Consider the following 19915-nt stretch of genomic DNA (forward strand, 5'->3'; position numbering starts at 1 on the left):
TTGTGCCATTCCATGGCCTCGTTCAATCCTGGTGTGTCGCTGCCTATAGTATAGATGTTAAATGTTAAAGGTATTTGTACCGCGCACCGTCACCAACGGAATTGGTCCCCAGGCGCTCAGGCGGATCTGTAAATGATAAAGTTGGGATGGGTTAGTAGGTTGAAGAAGGGAGTAGGATAGTGAGAGGAGTGGTGTGCTGTTGGCAGCTTCAACTCAGTATACACCGGGTGCTGAGCTTTGGTGCGGGTATCGGATCGGAGTCAGTCCTCGTGTGCTGTTCCGGCTTATGTGGTGTTGCGAAGTGCGTGCGGCTTGTTGTGCGAGAGATGGTTGTGTGAGTTTTTTGAGTGAGATAGGTATGCAGAGTTTGAGCTTATATACGTTAGTGGGTTACCTGACCTTTACCAGTGCTAGCACTCTTAGTTCTGAGGAGTGTGGCACGTGTTGGCCCTCACATTCCCATCTTTATCTAGACACGACGCAGGCTGGTGGTTAAGAGATCAGTCCAGGTGTGTGCAAGCTAACATTCACACATCCATCCGAACGCCACGCAGGCTGGTTTTCACGGCTCCGAGTGTGGCACATGCTCGCGTTCATGCTTTCTAGGCGCAGGCAGGTTATCCTTCAATTGTTCCTATCTAGATACTACGCTGGCAAACGTCTATTTAGATGCGTCTGCCGGTCTGCTTGTTTTCGTCCGTTATGCACGAGCGGGGGAGTCTAGGTCTGGGTTTCGTCTGGGTCTAGGTTTGTGGTCAGTCTGTGTAGCCTTCCTTTGTGGCTGTTTTCCATGATGTCTTGTGCTCCGTCGAGTGGTTGGTTCTTTAGCTTGAGTGTTTGTCCAATTTGAGAGTGGCCGAGGTTGGAGTTGTTTTCATCATTGTTTTGATGTATGGGCGTTCTAGTTCGTCTCCGTAGTAGTTACGCTTTAAAGAGCCATGATTTGAGGAGTTACCTGAATGCTAGGTGGTTTGTTGTATTCCGTATATTCTTAGGTAGGTCATTCCACGTCTTAGGTGCCTGGTGAGAGAAAGACGATCCTCTGAGTTTTTTTCTGTTGTAGGGTTTTGGTTCCAGGCGTATGTCGGTGCTTGATCTTAGTGTTCTTGTTGGTTGATGTAGGCGTAGTTTGTCTCTTAGGAATTCTGCGCCTTGTTTGTGTATTGAACTTTATTCGCCGTTTCAGTGGTAGCCAGTGTAGTATTTTTAGAGCGGGTGTGATGTGTTCTCTTCTGGGTAGCTTGAGGAGGAGTCTGGCTGCTGCATTTTGTATGCGTTGTAGTTTTTTTAGAAGTCGTTCGGGCATGCCCAGGTAAAGGCTATTGGCATAGTCTACTCTGGACATGATCAGAGCGATGATGGTAAGTGTTTTGTTGGCGAACGACAGGAACGGTAGGATCCTTTTTGCTGCTCGCAGGAGGAAGAAACATTTCTTGATTACTGAGTTTACTTGTGGCTCCAGAGTGAGGTTGTTATCCATCAGGACCCCTAGGTTTTTTACAGTTGATGATGGTTCCGGTGTGGTGCCGAGCTCTCTTGGCCAGGGGATGTAGTTGATGTCTCCTCCCTTTTTTGAAACCATCATTATCTCTGTTTTGCCTGGGTTGATTTTGAGATGGTTGAGGTTCATCCAGTTGAATATGTCATGAAGGCAATGCTCTAGTGTGGTGTTTTCTTCTCGGGTGTCTTTGTATGTTGAAGATTATTTGAGTATCGTCGGCGTAGTTGTAGCATGTGAGGCCGTGTTTTTTGATGAGTTTGATTAATAGGTACATGTAGATGTTGAATAGAAGCGGGGAGAAGGATGATCCTTGTGGTACTCCGCATGTGAAGACTCTGGGTTTGGATTTACAAGGTTTCATCCATATTGTTTCTGTTCTGTTTGTTAGGAAGGATTTGATCCATAGTAGGGCAGTGTCTGTTATCCCTAGTCCTTCTAATCTTTTTATGTGGATGGCGTGGTTGACAGTGTCGAAGGCTGCGGACAGATCCAGGAGAATCAGGGCGGTGCTGTTGTCCGAGTCTGCGTTTGTTTTTAGGTCGTCCCATATTGAGGGGAGAGCCGATTCTGTTCCTCTCATGGGTCTGAAGCCAACTTGTGCCTGGTCTAGTAGGCAATGCTCTTCTATGAATTCTTGGGTTATTTGGTAGACGTACGTTTCTAGCAGTTTGGCTATGTAGAGTATGTTGGAGATGGGTCTGTAGTTAGATGGGTCCTCCACGTTTCCCGTTGTGTCTTTAAGTAGTGGCTTGATGTAAGCTAACTTGAAGGCCTGCGGTACTTTGCCTGTTGAGATTGAGAGGTTGAGGAGATACCTGTGGTATTCCATGAGGGTTCCTTGTTTGAGAATTGTTTTGTATATGTCCGGGGCGCAAGGATCTTCAGGAGAGCCCGATTTGTTGCTTTGGTTTACCAGTTTGACGAAAGCCTCAACTGATATTTCTGGTAAGATTCGTAGCTTGTTTGTGTGTTCCTCGTCTGTCGGTGGGGTTTGAGCTGTGAGCTCTTTGTTTGTTTTGTATGGTGTGTTGGATGGAGGTTATTTTGTTTTTGAAGTGGTCTCCGAGGTCCTCGCAAAGTTTTGTCGATGGGATTGGCGTGCTGTTGCAGGCCGGTGGGTTTTTTATTTCGTTTATGATTTTGAATAGTTCTTTTTGAGCGTTTGGTGCTCTGGCGATTCGGTTGTCGTAGTGTTTCCTCTTCGCTTTTTGTATTTCCTTTTTATATGCGCGGATCTGTTGTAGGAATTTCAATTTGTTTGCGGTGGTGTTGTTGGTGGTCCTTCATTCGGCTTCTAGTTTTCGGTTTTTCCTTTTCATGGCGTCGAGTAGTGGGGTGAACCATACTTGCGTGATGGGGTGAAAGGCTTTTCTTTGGCGATGTCGTCAAGGGTTGTTGCGATCCAGGTATGAAGTAAGGCAACTTTTTTGTCTAGGTCTGCTTCTTCCATGGTTGATGCTTGTGGTTTGCTGAGTTCTAGGAGCACGGTTAGGTTGGAGTTTTTTATGGTTCTCCAATTTCTTTTCATCATGATGGGTTGTTTTTCTTGTTGCTTTTTTGTTGGGGTGCCGTTGTGATTATGAACGGAATAATGAGGTGGTCGCTCCAGAGTATTTGGATTGGGGGTGCCGTGGTGATGAGATCCTTGTTGGCGAAGATTGCGTCAAGTGTGTGCCCTGCTGAGTGGGTTGCTCCTTTGACTAGTTGTTGTAGGTTCATGGTTGCTAGTTGGGTGGTTAAGGATTTTTAGGTGGTTGTGGTTTCTTCGTTGAACCAGATGTTGAAATCTCTGAGGATGATCAGATGATTGTACTTGATGGCTAGGGTAGTGATTGCTTCCGTGAAAGCGTCTATGAAAGTCACATCGTAGGTTGGTGGTCTGTATATCAGAATGAATTTCAGGTTGGTTTTGGGGTTTACTGAAAGTCGTAGTATTAAGGATTTGCATGTGTCGATGTTTAGTGGATCTTCCAATTTTTAATGTCCAGTTCTTCCTTGTGGATGATCGCTAGTCCCCCCCTCCCCCTCTTTTGGATTTTCTGTTTGGATGCATTTGAAGTCTTCAGGCAGGCAGTTGTGAGGGTGATCTTCTAGTTGTCGTCTAGCCATGTTTCGGTTACAAATAGGATGTCTATGCCTCCTTCTGATAGCAGGTCGTATATTTCTGTTGCGTGTTTGGACATTGACCTTGCGTTTATTAGGTTACAGTGGATTCTCTGGGTGAGATTTTATTTTGAGGTTATTTGTTGTTTGAGTTTGTAATTGTCTGTTTGTGAAATTTCCGCATTGATGCTGGTAGGATGAAGAACGGCGACAGCTGCTTCTTCATTGAAGCGGTCTAGTAAGTTGGTGACAGGGCTGATGAGTCTTGGTGTTTCTGCTGCGATGCTACTGGGATGAAGATCAGCAGTGGTTTCTTCATTGGGTCCGATTGTTGGGTGGGGGTGGCGTTGCTGGATGTTGGTACTTCGCCGTATTGTGCAGGGCGTAGTGGGAGTCGGTGTTGTCCCTCTGTTCTTGTAATGTAAGGGGTAATGGGGTCGGTGCCCTCCCACTCTTGTTGATTGCCCCCATCTTTTTTCCACGTGTCTCAGGAAGTTCTTAGCATGTTTTGAGGTTTCCGTGTTGGGGTGTCTGTGTACCGTGGTTGTTGCGAGGTAAGGTGTGAGGTATAAGGATTTTTCTCTTGTGGATTTTGTTCCGGTTGTGGCTGCTTTAGGTGTGTTTTCTTGCGGGTTCTGTCAGTGTTGTGTGTTTGCGTCTCTCGTTGCTCGATCTTGTTCTCTTTCTCGGCGTCCTTTTCTGGTACGGGCCATTTATAGATGGGCCTGGTATAGATCATTTCTTATTCCATTTTCAGCAGCAGGTTTTCCTTATGTGCGGAATTCGCAGCTTTGATGACCTGTAGGACCGTCCACGTGAACTCTTTGTATCCATGATTCTTTTCCATGAAGTGCTTTACCATGGGAACCTTATCTACTTTCTTCTTAAGGCAACTCTGATGTTCCATAGTTCTTGTTTTCACTTGCCTGTTTGTTTAGCCCACGTAGAGTAGACCACGGGGGCATTTGATCAGGTAGATCACGTGATCTGTACTGCAGATGGAGAGGGTTCCTTGTATCCATTTTTTATTGGTACCAATGTCAACATCATTGCTTTTTTTAGTCAATTTGCAAACCCTGCATGTCCCGCAGGGGTGGTGTCCTTTCAGTTTTTCCAACCCCCACAATGTGGTAATGTTCTGGCTGGGGTGACAAAGTTCTGAGTTTTCTACAGCTCACTGTTACTAATCGAGATGCTTTTTTTGTACGTAAAGATTGGATTACTCCAATCACTGAGCACTCTTGCTCATGTACGACATCTGGTTGTTTTTGTTTTATCAACCAGAAGAAAAACGTGTAAAGAAGCCTCCAACATTTCATGTATGTTACGTCATCCAAGCCACCCTTGTGGAAATTGTAACTAACATGACCTAGTAGCAGTCCGTTTGTTTTAGAATATCATGTGACTTTTGTATGAATTTGATTATTAAAAATTGTTTTTTAATGACACCAAAAGGCCACACCTTTCATTGTTTCAACCTGTCAGACTTGTCTCTATCTTATGATTGTTAATGAATACACGTTGGCCATACACTACACGGTGCAGAATTTCCACTTTTTGAATGGCTAGTATTTTGCAACTTGAAATTCTTCACCCTGCTACACTGATATGTGGTCAAACACGCAACAAATGCCATTTCTGTTGTATAGGTTTGTGTGACAAATGTGTTTTTAATGTAGCAATCTCTGGCATATTTTGGACGTTCCAAAGGTTTGTATACTGGTATTTTTATTATCCATGAAAATAGTACACATTGTAAAAAAACTAGAATTTGAACATTTGACTTACAAGTTTAACAAACGGTTGCAGGTAGCACATTATTCAGATGTTATGAATGTACAGGGAAGGAATTGGGCCAGAACAAGACGGAGCTACGCTCTAGGAAAAACTGTCTTGACGAGCACGTTCCATTCAAGTTGAAAGTTACTGTCTAGTCATAAAAAAGTCCCTCACCACCAAATTTCTATACATGCACATAGCACACTATTTCTTACTCGCCAAGAGTCAAATATCACTAGCCAATGGGTAGTGGCGAGTGTACATTTTGCAATCTGCTTTACTGTTCTGTTGAATCCTCACTGGCAGCTGGGAGACTTCTCTAGCGCCAATTCGAATCTGCTGTACTACTTCTAGGTACTTCCTGATCAGCCTTTCAAAATTCAAATCAGAGCTGGCAGTCAGGAAATATTCCCATTTCAGGTATTCCCCGGAACATGGGCAGGGACGAGCACAGATTTTTCCCCTTCCAACGATCTAGTGGGGTAATCATCCTAAACCTCTTCCGCAGAGAAATTTGATGTGGAGACTCCCGAGGCTCACAGACTTCAAATGGGATCTTAAAGTCTGTGGGGAGGTCTGCCAGCAGTGGACAAAGTAAGCCCTTTACCAGGGTTGGAAATTGAGAGGAGCTGGGAGCTATTTAGCACCTACTTGTAGCATAAAAAAGCCTGGCACCAACAGGTAAAATGAGCCACTTTTGGCTCCCCAAGCCAACTGATGGCAAACACCTACGTTAATGTAACTGTATTTGGGATAATCTATAAATATGCATTAGGACACATCTATACGACATTGAAAGCATATTGGATCATAAATGGATACAATATTAGGTGTGCATCTTGTGTGGAAGTTAGATTTGCCAAACGCTATGTACTAGCTCCATGTTCCCCAGTGGTAGCTCCTAGTCCGTGGTTAATGCTGGATACTCAGGAGTTGCTTTTAGCTCCTGCTTATCCAATCATAATTTCGAGCCCTGCTCTACGTCTGGGTACAGATTACATGGCTTCACAACACAGGCCCACATGAGGAAGATATTGCAGGTGAGATTTTAGACACTAGAAATTGCACATATTATCCATGCCCAGCGGTAGTCAAGGGAAACTTTACAAAATCCACACTAGATCACACATTTTGACACAAGCTTACTACCTACAATGCAGCGTTCCAGCAAAATATTTGACATTAACAATGGAAGTGTAATAACAGGAGTTGGTTTAAATAATAAAAAATAAAGTTCTTGTAGGGCAGCGCCACCTTGACGAATGTGTACAAGAGAGGTTAAAGTCTCAGGCCTCAGGCATTACACACAGAACACCACGTCAGGCGTTTTGTCAGGTCAGTTGCTTGGCAATTAAAAAATGTGTATTTGCAACCTTATCCCCTGTAGGTCATTATGAGAGAGCAGCAGAACCGCCGCCACCCCCTTCGGTGAAGGCCTTGTCTGTGAACTAAGATCTCTGCATTGAGACAGGAATTCTCAAACTAACCAGAACAAACTTGACGGACGAAATATTGACGAATGATCAAGATAATAAATACGCAAGAGTAAAAAACAAGGGGCCTCATTACACAGAAGGCTATGGTACCGATGACCGATAACCCTTACCGCCTTACTACGAGGTCCCTTTGCTGGTTGGTACTTTAACGCCTTTTTTTAGCAGGCGTTAAAAACCAACCCGCAAAGGGACCAGGGTGCTAATTACGGTACCGCAATTTGCGGTACCGTAATTAGCGCCTTCCCCATTCCCATTATGCCCTATGGGGCAAAAATGGGAATGGGGGAAGGGCAATGGGGGGGGGGAGGGGGAATTACCGCCCCGCCAACCTTGGAATAGGGCGGTAATTCCCCTTTCCTCCAAGGCGGTGCCGGTATTTTACCGGCATGGACCAAGGTGCTAATAGCACCTTGGTCCACCGCCTACCGCGTAATGAGGCCCAAGGCCACTTTGAATTGCTTTTTCAGAATGGAGAAGATCAACATGAGGAAAAAGCGACAGAACAGTCAAGCACAACAAGACAAGCAACACAAGCTGCATTTTAATGGCATAAGGTGATACAAATCAAAATTGATTTAGCAGTGGCTTGTCTTGCATGAAGGTGTGCGCTGCTGCTGAGAAGGGCCTGACATACCTCAAAAGAGAACAAGTGAACAAAAAATAATAATCAATCGCAGCCCCAGCTGCAGATATCTTGCTGTCAGCATTTATGAAAGCTTTACCAAAGAGCAGGACATCCTTATGTGAACCATGGCATGATGAAAGAGGCTTCTGCAAGCTGCATGCATCTCCTCCAACACAATCGTGGGAATAAAGAAGTGCCATTGTTGGAGCCACTCCCCATCATCTCATTGCACTGCACACATTTCCAGTGGCACGAGTCTTGAATTTTCATCTAATTTGTATACACCAATAAGCATCAATGTCAATTCCTCCCTTAAATATTGCCTCATTGTAACTATATTCCCCCTCTCACCGTACTCTCCCCACAAGCCTCCTTTTACTGACAAATTCACTATTAATTTCAATGGACTCTCTCCTAGATCCTCCCAATTGGTTCCTCTCCACTCGCCACCGCAAGTCTCCCTTCTTTGCAGACACCTCAATCATCACGATTCAATGCTTGAGGGTCCCTGGCAGCCTTACCTGCCTGCCTTCTTCTCAGCCACTTGATCCCCCCCCTATACCCCTTTCGCCCTCCCTCAGTCCTTCTGCCTGACCCCTCCTAAAATCGCCACTTGTTCCATTGCATAAAGGCAGGGAAATGCCAAAACCTTTCAATGAAATCGGCCAGCAATTACATCAGGAACAAGCTCTTCCCCTGCTGCGGCTGATGAAAGAACGAAGAAATCTATTATTGAAGCACCTGCTGAAGCTTTTTATTAAGCATGGGGGAGGTGGAAAGGGGGGTGAAGAATACAGCAGAGAGCAAGGGGATGAAACATGGCAACGTGAGGAGAGCAGTGTACAGCCAGGGAACCTTTCCATACCTGCGAAGGAAGTCACAGCTGGAGAGATGTGAACTTAGCTATTGAAAATGCACAAAGTGACTCAAGGAGATGAGACACGCATCAACAATACCGAAGAAGTCGAACACTTCCCTCCCATCGCAAAAGCCACGGAACCTCTGCTGCTCCTAAGGTAGTAGACGGAGAGAACACCTCTAGTAATCTAGAGGTGCCATTCCACATACACAACAGCAACATAATCTGCACAGCCCTGCTGCCTTCACCCTTCTCTCCATCCCTTGCAGGGGTGTGAAGGGCAAATCCATATAAACAGCAACACAATCTACACGGCCCTGCCTGCTCCCTTCGCTCCATCCCTTGCATAGGTGGGAAGGGCCAAGCTGTTTATTATCTGCAGTATCAATCAAATTCACCTTTAAAAAGGGAGATAACTTTATTTTAATTTTTTAATGCCACATTTTCAACACAATTATAATTTTAAACGGGTATCCTCTTTAAATCAACACTGCTGCACACTCAAAATATAGCAAAAATAAAGTCTGGATTTTTACACAGGGTCAGGAAATGTTATGCAATGTTTTTCTGTACCAAGTGCGGTCATCGTATACCGCCAGAGAATCCTATACTGCATGCCCTTTATTCTGTGGTGTTACTGCCAAGGAGCTTCCAGGAAGCTCACATTTCTAGAGGACTTCGCCACGTCTTTACACTTGATAAACCTATACAGTTGTGGCAAAGCAAGTTATTCAACAAAGCTTTTGAGTGCCTACTAAAAATGAAACCATAATAGCCTATACGGAAGCTTGCAGACAACATACTACAGGTGCTTCAACTAGTTTCCCACCTGGAGTTTCCATAAAGTTGGAGACTCTGGCACATGTATTCCAAGCAAACCAAGTGCAATAAAATGCAAGTGATCACACATCTTGAGGGAAAGAAAGCACAGAAACTTGGGGTACATTTGGAACCGTTTTTACATATAAAAAAATGAAGCATAAATAAAGCTTGCGATTCATCTCATGCAGCGGGCATTTCGTGCTACTGAATTGGCATTCCCATTTTTTTGCACCCTTATCTAAGCAGGTAATGCTGCGGTCTGGGCAAAAATCACAACTACCATCAGCCATCATTTGCCCACATACCATTGTTCTCATGAAGACTGCTCTTTCCACAAGACCAGAATCTAAATACCGACAAACAACAAAACCACTCACTACACCAACTGTGAGACTAGGCGTCCAAAAAATTAAAGCTAATCCCATGTTAACATGCTAACAACCAAGGCATGTACAGTTTGCTAATATTACACACTAACAATATTTAACAAGTGATACCACATTGATACATTAGGGAAAGACAGAAGGCGGCCACCAACAGTTTGACAAGGAAACGAATAGTCAAACACAAGCTTAACTTTGCCAGGAAAGTTTCCTGAATGTAAAGTAACCACCAGCTGAGGACTCCGACTGCTTCCAGATTCAGAACAGGCACAATGAGAAGTCTTTTTGGATTAAAAACTGTAAATGATAGTCGGATCTCAATCAAAAAACGGGTGTGTTTGTCCCCATGCATGACAAAAAAGATCATGAATATAGAGTTTTAAAGATGGCCCACTATTTTAAAATAACGAGATGGAAATCTTGCAGCATGTGTCACCACTGATTTTCTAGAGAAAAACTGTCTAGGTTGAGTTTTATTTGCCAGTTTTAAATATGGAAATACTCCATTTTTGTAGTCTGTATGGGAGCCACATCCACTACATAACAAAATGGAAAACAGTGCACTTTGTCCTTGACACTGGCAAGATTTCTCATGGTCAAGCTGGATGGGTTCTTCAGAGACGTGTAGCAGTCATGGGTACTTTTTTTTGCTAGAGAAAAGGCTACTTTCAAGCATTACTCATCCAAACATTACAGACACCAAAATGGAAGCCACTACTTTACAACACTTGACCATACTTACAAAGACAACCTGTGCAACAACCACCACAAATATATTTGCACCCTTTCACTCAATGTTATATGTTGTATTACAACAACAGTGTTTCCAGAAGAAGAGGAACAAACTCCACGAGTTAAAACATTTGCAAGCTCTTCATCTCTTACCTTGTCAACTTTCATCTTCTTCAGCAGCCTGCAATCAGCCTCCAGATCCTCTGGTTCTGTTTTTATCCCCAAAGGAGTCAGGACTGCGCCCGGGTCAATCGCAATACTGCCAAGAGGCTCAGTTACAGCAACCATATCAGCCCCTTGGCCACTCACATCGTACTGCCCAACCCTAATCCCTAGGGGCTGCAGAACAGCAAGCTCCTTCTCAGCTGCTGTCACAGCTACAGCTCCTTCACTTCGGTCCTTCTTGCTCTTGGACGACCCACTCTTATCCTCCTTTTTCGAATTGCTTGTCCTGCTTGCTGTCTTACTGGCCTTTTCTGAGCCCTTGGCTGTAACAGTGGCGAGTCCACTGGAATTGGTGCCTTGAGCTTCCTTCTTGACACTTGCCACCTCATTGACTGGAAACAAAACTGGTGGCTGTGAGGCCTTGCTACTCTCCTTGCTACTCTTGCTCCGCTTTGACTTGGATTTGGATTCCTTGCCCTGTGGGCCTGGCACCGGAGTAACAAATTTGATATTGTCCGGTAATGTAGCCACAGCATTGGGGGCAGGAAGGCCCACCTCTTTGGAGCCGGACATCTCTAATTTCTGCTGATCCTTCTCCAAATCAGCGTCTAGGTCGATGATCAGATTGCCTACGCCGATGTCCCACTCATCTCCACTGTCGTATGTTTCAACTGCATTGGCGTCTGCCCCTTTCCCTCCGGAGGCTCCGCCGCTCAAGGACATCTTAGAGTCAACCTGCCGTGGCAAAGATCAAGGACGCACCATGCGTCCGCCCCCCATCCAGCTTTCAAATCCAAGGAAGGTGCTGCAACTATGGCCGGCAGTGTCCAGACATCAGGACTTTCCAAGGCAGTGGCATTATTGCTGAAACAGAAGGACAACAATTAGCACAGTTTGCTCGCAAAATGAACGAAAAAAACAAAGGAATTATCAGAGTTCTACAGCTCAGAATTTCAAGTTTGTTTAAGTATTTATATAGCGCGTCTGACCCAGGGGTAAAAGAAGGTTTTTCTTTGGGGGTGGGAGGGATTTCATGAGAGCAAGTTATACAAGGCAGGGCCAAAGACTGGCACACACATATAGAGAGCAGATGGCAACGAAACAATCGCATGCAAGGGCAACACAGATGACAGACGCTCGATTACAGCCACATACCCTGCTATCTCAAGGTCAAACTATGGAACATGGCCTATAAGGTTTATAGTGAAAAAACCGAATTACAAAATATTGAAAACAAAAATCTCGAATCCAAAATATCGAAAACAAAAATCTCGAATTTTTTTTTTTAATACGTTTTTATTTCGAAATGGGGGTGTCCCCCCAGCCCCTCTTTTTTCTTTTTTTTTATTTTACCCTTTTTTTATACTTACCTGAACCCACAAATACATATAAATAAATAAATAAATAAATAAATAATTCGAGATTTTTTTTTCGAGATTTTGGATTCGGGATTTTGGTGATTCGATATTTTGTTTTCGGTTTTTTGACCGACCACCGGCCTATAATGACCACAATCGTAGTCCTGCGTCACTCTTTAAAGACAATACAATACTGCCTGCATTCAGAATTGTGCGAGAACAGCTACAAAACAACACTATCCCCCTGCAAGAGTGCAATGGGACACAGCCAGCTATTCAGGAAGTGCACGAGCAGGGATGGAATAGGGGAATGCATGAAGTAAAATACAGCATCTGCATTAAGACTAGACAATGGAACATACATCAGGCAAGAACAGAAGCTAAAGCGTCCAATAGAGGCAACCGTACAAAGTGCATGCAAGAAAACCCCAGCAAACAAAAAGAAAAACAAAAATCAAAAATAATCAGAGCAAGATGGGCACAACAAAATGAAATAGTCACAACCACCAAAGGTAGTGCTCACCTTTGTTGTGATAAATATGTATGGAGATGCAACATTTGTTGTAATAAGTCTGAAAGTGGAAGACCACTATTAGAAAGGGTTAACTTTGTGATGTCTGCTTTTTAGGCAGAGCAGAGATCCAAGCATACTGTGGTGTCTATAGGAACACTGATAGCTACTGGGTGGCACTGTGGTAAATGGGACTTGCATGTAATAACTTAGTCTCCTACTTTCACAGTTTAGATGGAAGGAATTTTAAGCCTTTATACCCCATCATAGCTATGCCTCTGTGTATGAGAACACAAATGTACAGTTGTGTACCTGAGGTGATGGAAAAACAATACCTTCCTTGACAAAAATATAAACTTGGACCAGGATCAGCCGAGTAACGCATTGACTACAGTCACAACAATCTTTACTATAGACTGACTGAAATGCATGGAGATGAAAGAAAACATGTTGATGGCAGGGCTTGCGAAATCTACTAGCCCACCAGCATTGGCAAGAGGTTTTTATGAAAGGCGAGCACCATTTGCAGGATACTCAACCTTGCTGGCGAGTATGGGGATGTTAGAAACTTATTTTTCATTTACTGCAAACGCACTTTGCAGAAATTGGCAAATGCAAGTTTCACTGTGCATGCTGGGCAGCATTGCACCAAATATGAAGTGTGCTTATGGCGACATGCACCATTTTACAAAAAGCACTGGTAAATATTTTGTCACCAGTCACTTTGGGGCAAGTGCATTTCTCTTAAATCGAGTATGTAAACTAAGCAACTTGCCCTGCGGGTCTAGTGGGGTTTTTAATAATGTGCAAGGCCTGGATGCTGTACCAAGAGGAAGACTACCACATCTGAAGTGAAGTTCAGAAGCACAAGTAGAGCCACCGCCTTCTGGTACCATAAAATATTTAAATTTTACAGGTGAAAAAAGCCTTGCAGTGCTTGGCGACACTTATTTCAGGTTGGTATAATGATTGCGATAGCCCTATAGACAAACTATTGGCAGAACAAGAAGAAACATCACACCAGTGGCATCCCAACACACCCTAAGAGTCGGAAACTATACAGTGACAAGACTTCAGGACAACAGTCACGAGCAAGAAGTCCTCATCTCAGTGAAGCACTGGTGAGATCACCTTGAATAACTGCAAACCTTCAAAGACAGACCCATTACAGCTATGCCCAACCGCAACATATCGAAGGTCACAATTCAATCTATTTTTTATTTTACATTTTTAAAGCGCTCGCACAGCCTGCGGGCATTGAGGCGCTGTTAAAGGATTTTTTTTAAAGCTGTGTAATTGTTTTTGTCTTAGTTGCGTATTTATAATGCGCTTAAACACCGAGAGGTTTCTAAGCGCGGACCCGGGGAACGAACCTGTGTTGCTTCGTGTCGTCTTGCTTCCAAGGCGTGCACGTTGCCGCTGAGCTATCTTCTGGGACTTCACACCATGCAAATAAGACTGAGACAGCGATAAACTGGATGTGGGAAGTCCACTAATCATTAGCACAGGAAAGAACCTTGTCATGCCAGCAAGCAATGTGGCAATGAATACCACAACAGGCAGAAGCAAAAGGACAAGGTGAAATCCTGTACACAAACTGCAAGAAGGCTCTTTTACTATCACCCAACTCATTCAAGCAGACCTCACACACTACAAAAATTATTTTAAAATAAAGCCTTACTGACAGGGACATCAGGCTACTGATCGCTTTAAGATCAACCGTACATACCAAATTACCAGAGGATCCAGAAACCAACAGGAGGCAAGGAACCAACCACTGTGGCATCCCGGAGGGAAACATGAAACTTAAGGGTCACCCCTTTGTATCCTTGTCAGAGAAAATCCTGTAATGTTCAGCCCTCGAGTCCCTGTATGTTTCTTTCTTGTTCTGGTGTACTTATGATTTAATACAATCCTAGAGACGGAGGTGACATTTTTGTAAGCAATTCTAACACAGAACTATCCTCAGTTTACACTAAATACCCTTAACAGACCCAGCCTCTGACAGCAAATAACCTTAGGATATAGATCACAGATTCAGCAACACCAGCTATGCCATCTTCCAGGTCGCAGGGCTCTGGTCCTTGGGAAGTAGAAATCTTGCTGAGGAAAGTTACACACAACCTAGCCCCAAGCTTTAGACAAAAAGACACTGCCTCGCGTTAGAGTCATTAGAAGCCGTGTATAAAAGTAGTATTTCTTCGAGGGTAGTACATAAATAATACAAGCCAAACATACAGTGCGGGTTGTCTTCCTGGGCAGCTCCATTTGGAAACCACAAGCACCAGGAGCTCCGTTTAAGATGGAAGCTATTTTAAAGTTGTACACGCAACCCCTTAGGTTCCAGCCTTCGGTGGTACTGTTTTGCCTCAGCCTACTACATACTTGCTGAGGCAACAAACAGGGACCTTGCATGCGTTAATGCGTTAAGGATGCAGCAAAGGCCGAGAACTGGTCACAGACATGACACTTACCAGTCATCAAAGCAATCCCTCTACAGCAAAGGTGAGGACAGCCAGGACCTCAGCCGAGCAAGCAAGTATAGATGACAACCTACATTACCTACCCAAAGGATACCAGGTCTGCGCTTGGAATTGTTGGTTTTGGCATGTGTTTTTGTAAAATCACTAGCATGACAAACAACGTTGATAGACACCCTTAGAATAGTTCCAGCGTTCAAGGAGTACAGGGAGCAGTAGCATAGGGAAGTCGGGGACCCTTGTCGACTTCCATGGGCTGTGAAGACGGGAGTGTTAGCACAGTCTGTTCGCTTCCAAGTACGGGGCCAACGACTGACGTGTCCCCTCCATCAGCAGGGCCCAAAGAGCAGCTCCCCGAAGGCGGCCAAGAGCGCAGGATCGCATTTCCACTGCTCTCTCCCTGCACTGTGTGCATCTGACATCGCTCCTGAATCAATGCCGACCCTTACAGGTCACCGTTTCAGCGAGACATTACTCACAAACTCCGCCTCTCTGCCTCCCCCTTTGAATTATTCAAACCCCAGGGGGCTGTCAGGGGGGAAAAAAAAATACAAAATCGACCAGCACTAATTTCCTCTTCTCTGCTCCATCTTCACTTCGTATGCAGACATCGCTTGGTTTGACTCGGCTGGATTCTGTATAGACAGCACGAGCATCAAACTACCAGCCTCCTGCAATACTATAGCAGCAACGGAAGTTCCGCACCGCACAGCACGGAAGAGTGAAGGAGACGTTAATGGCCGTAACTTTCAAGAAACAGACAGCCAGGTGCAGACGGCCCCGGCTTCCATAAACAGAAAGTGTCTGAACTGCCCAGTAGAATCTATGGCATCCTTCTCACTGCATCCAATGCCTTACCTTTGGCATGGTCCTTGTAAAAAATTGCCCCAAAGCCCGCGTGTTTAAATAAATCAAAACTGTCATGGACTAGCCATTTCTCATGCCCGTGCAGAGGAGGAATTGGGCCCGAGACACGAGACTGAGTGTGATTTCATATATCAGTAAACAATGCCGAATGTGTATGAACCTTGAATATTGTGGCAGCTTGGCACAGAGGTTAGGCGCGTGGATAAACTGAGGTAGGACTTATAGCAGTATTTCTCTATCTGATTGATTTGCACTGCATACCAAACAATCAAGCACCCAAATCCAGAGCGCTGCTAATTTAACTACTTTAGCTAAATTGCCAATAACCAAACTGCATAGTTCTGCAAAGAACTTAAACGCGCAGCGGATTCTAGGTCCTCATCGAAAGTAATAAAAAGACACTGTTAAAAATCACTTTGGTGCTGAAAGCCTGCACTCAAGGCTTGCAGAAGCCACCAAGTCATCGTTCTACTTCCTACTAGGGGAACATGTCTTGCCAGAATGTCACAGAACTGCCTCCGACCTAACCGAACGTGCGTGAATGCCGGACATGAGAATCTTCCCAATTTTGTAGGTCTCCAGAATACAAGAAACCTACAAAACCTTCTGGACCACAGAAGCCTGCTTTCCCAGTGAACGGCTGCAGTATCTCGAAAAGACAGATTCAGATTGTTTTGTTATGTTTGTATATAATGTTAGAGCACTTCTCTCATTGGGATGATGCATAGTCATCTACACCTCAAATGACCGATTTTGTAAAAAATTAAAATGATTCCTCAGCTCATACTAAAATAAACCCAAGTTTGATGAAATGGAAGGGTCCGAAAACCACCATCTTCTTGTGGAACACTGTACAGTTCCACCAGGCAATAGCAACTGAAGTTCACTCAATTGTTTTGCCGATATGACAAATAAAAGGCTAAGCTACTGATCAGAAAAGGGGGTAGGATGAAAAGACCGTTTGGGGAAACTTCTAGAAGTAGTTAACAGCCTATGTCTCCCCCTTCCCCCCTCATATTGGAGACAGTGCTCGAGAGAGAACGGAAAAGAGACTACATTGAGTAAATCCAAGGTCCCCAAACTGATAATGTCTTCCGAATACGGAGTTCAAGACCTGATCTTGTAGCTCCCACTCTGCTTAGGAAGTCCGCTCCACCATTGTCCATACTTGCCACGTGCATTGCCTAGACTATAAATACCACGAGAAATCACCAAATTCCAAGCAACAGCACACAGCTAAGGGCAGTGAGTGATCCCGTGCTTGTTCATATACAACTTCAAAGCCATGTCTGTTTTCAAAACCCTCTGGCCCTGAAGTTGGGGAAAGAAAATGCCTTCCGTGCCAAGAAGATAACCTTGAGCCTGAGAAAGTGAATATTCAAGGAACAAGGAGGGTGTAGTCATGAATGGGAAGGTGTTTGTAATAACGTGGTACCTGAAGTAACACCCGAACTAGCAGGTAAGTTATTTGTAGGTTTATTGTATGTTAGTAGCCAGGATGACACAGGCACTTCCCTCCATGCCAGTTTAAGGTCTCAACTGTAAAGTATGGAACCTGCATACAGAGCATAATATATCAACACTCCATACACACTGACATCACCACATTCCACCATCATTGATGTCACCACCTCAGATACACATTACAACACCTCTCCCTCCTTACATTTCTTGAACAAGAAGAAACTCAACTAAAACAAATCACCCAACAGAATCCCCTACATACATGTGTGGCCAGCACGTAAATGTACCAACTAACCAGACTTCACTGGCGAGAAAAGAAACTGCCACCTGAAGCTCGCTCACAACCCCAACCGCACATTGGCACCAAACCATGGGACATAAATAACCTACATGGCACCCCAAGAATAAACACCTAACTGTGCCTACAAACAAATTGGACAACAAAATCTAAAACGAGTCACCAAGGACATATCCAGCTTACACAAGGACATATCCAGCTCCAACATCACTCCAACTCCACACCTTCCCCACAAAACACCAACAATGAGGAACCCACCGAAGTCGAATAAGGGCCAACTCCTCCCTTAAAACCAGAACTGGAAATACACTCTAGAAACGAAAATCATAAACTAAGCACTACCACCTGTTTCAAGCTGCCCCTTGAAACCTGGGACCTGCCACGCCCCAGCGTTCCCCAAAAGTACACTGCCTAACAGACCAAACCATCCGTGCACAAACAACCTTCCACCCTAGTCTCCACCCTAGGGCACCAGGGATGCCACCCCCGGGAACGATCCCAGCTCACCAAGAGCAACAAGCACACCATCCCAACATCAGTCCACAACAGCACCCATAAAGAGCACACCTAACACAACCACACACCCCTAAGAAAAATTAAGTTCAACCAGACTGCGCAAAAACACCACCTTAACCACCACAATACGAGACTCAAATCCCAACCAACTGCCATAGACAGTACACCAACACACACCTAGGACCCCTAGTCCTTGCCAAACTACACCACCGCAGCACACCAACCCTACCGCTAAGGACCACACGTCCAAGCCAGCCCAAGCCAACTGCACTTGCAGCAACACACCAATGCTACCACTAGGACCCCTAGTCCAGCCAAACTGCAACCCTGCAGCACACCAACGCCACAACCCAGGACCCCTAGTCCTTGCCCGTACAATTTCATCTCCTCACTACCATACTATGATGTGTGGCCCATACCGCACACAACCTAGATGGGTACCCTCACACACCACACGCAACCCATGCTACGTACGAGACAGGAGGACATATTAAACCACAAAACATTGGCGTAAATATGCAAATAACCCAATTGGAGATCAGAATCACAACAGCAATCCCACTGAAACATAAAAGTTAGTACAACAAAGTCATTTCAACAAAGACATTTTAGCTGCTATCAAAGCAGAATCAAAACCCGTCAGTTCCCCCACCCACGAGTCCCTCCAGACCCTACAGTGCCAACCCGACCTGACTTTACACGCAAGTACCCCCACCCACGAGTCCATAATCCCAACAATTCAGCCTCGCCTGAAAGAAAAATAGGTTACACAAGAAAGTGACAATTTCGCAATGTCACTTAAGTACACTAACTGAAAACAAACAAATCCTCAACTCAATCTAATTTTTGCAAACGTTCATTTTACATACACACTTAGTCTCAATAATGCACATCAACACAGGCCCATGCTACTTCATATACCACACACACCTCCGATCAACCTACACACAAAGGGCCACCACATAAAGACGAGACAAAATAATACAGGCCTCGGAAACAACTAACACAAAGTACTGCACAGAGGCAAATAGACATCCTGTTATGGCACGGATGAAGGAAAGGAATCCAAACCCCCTCCAAAACAACTGCAAAATGAACTCTGCAGCGCCAACAGGCGTCAAGGCACAATTCCCCACCTACCGTTCGTCTGGGGCATGAAGTCCACAACTGCTTCCTGGGCACTGAACCGCAAACCATAGGGAAATGCTGTAATGGCATTCCACGCCCATGCCGTCCACCTCCAGGATAACCATAACGGTTCCTGGTCCCGTTATCATTGCCAGCAACCTCGATCCAACGTATGGCACAAGGAACAAGTTACTTACCTGTAACTGTTCTCCAGCATGGGTCTGGCATGGATTCACATGCTCATGAATATTCCCCGTCGTCAGGCTGGGAATCCTCGTTAAAGAAAAATCAGTATCAGTTTCGTTTCTGATCCGTCTTTCTTAGTAGTAACCAATCAATGATCTCTGGGTCATACTGCCCCCAGTCAATGACTGCCCTCTGCCCAAGTCCCTCCCCTGGCAGCCATCCTCAGATTTGGTAGCACGTAAAGTGGCAGTATGACTAAGTGAAGAGCCGCAGAAGGGTAGGAGGGAGGGTTCGCATGTGAATCCATGCCAGACCCATGCTGGAGAACAACAGTTACAGGTAAGTAACTTGTTCCTTCTCCAGCATGCTCATGGGAGGTGGCAAAAGGCTCAACATTAAGCATTACATAAACTCAACATCAAGCAACTCTTACCTCCTCACCAGGCCCACCTTCAGGCGAACAGGTTGCGCAGCACTGCTTGGCCGACTCTGGACTCCTCCCTGGAATCCCGGTCGACGCAGTAGAATCTCATGAAGGTGTGCGTCGACCTCCACGTAGCAGCCCTGCAGATGTCCAGCAGAGACACACCAGACAAGAACGCCGTGGTAGCAGCGATCGCTCTGGTCGAATGGGCTCTCGGA

At 44.9% G+C, this 19915-nt stretch overlaps 1 protein-coding gene across 7 annotated transcripts in view; it reads right to left on the reverse strand.

Annotated features, from left to right (window-relative positions):
- Window positions 1-19915, reverse strand: part of ZNF609 (zinc finger protein 609) — a 1443811-nt gene that overhangs the window by 1137274 nt on the left and 286622 nt on the right. For all 7 annotated transcript variants that reach the window (XM_069624676.1, XM_069624675.1, XM_069624674.1 and 4 more), the window contains exon 2: window positions 10454-11329. In XM_069624676.1, coding sequence (XP_069480777.1) covers window positions 10454-11188 — 735 coding nt within the window. In that variant the 5' untranslated portion in view covers window positions 11189-11329. The remainder of the gene's footprint in view (window positions 1-10453; window positions 11330-19915) is intronic.

This window comes from Ambystoma mexicanum, chromosome 11 (assembly GCF_040938575.1).
Source record: "Ambystoma mexicanum isolate Mex_15411 chromosome 11, UKY_AmexF1_1, whole genome shotgun sequence".
Classification (NCBI taxonomy): Eukaryota; Metazoa; Chordata; class Amphibia; order Caudata; family Ambystomatidae; genus Ambystoma; species Ambystoma mexicanum.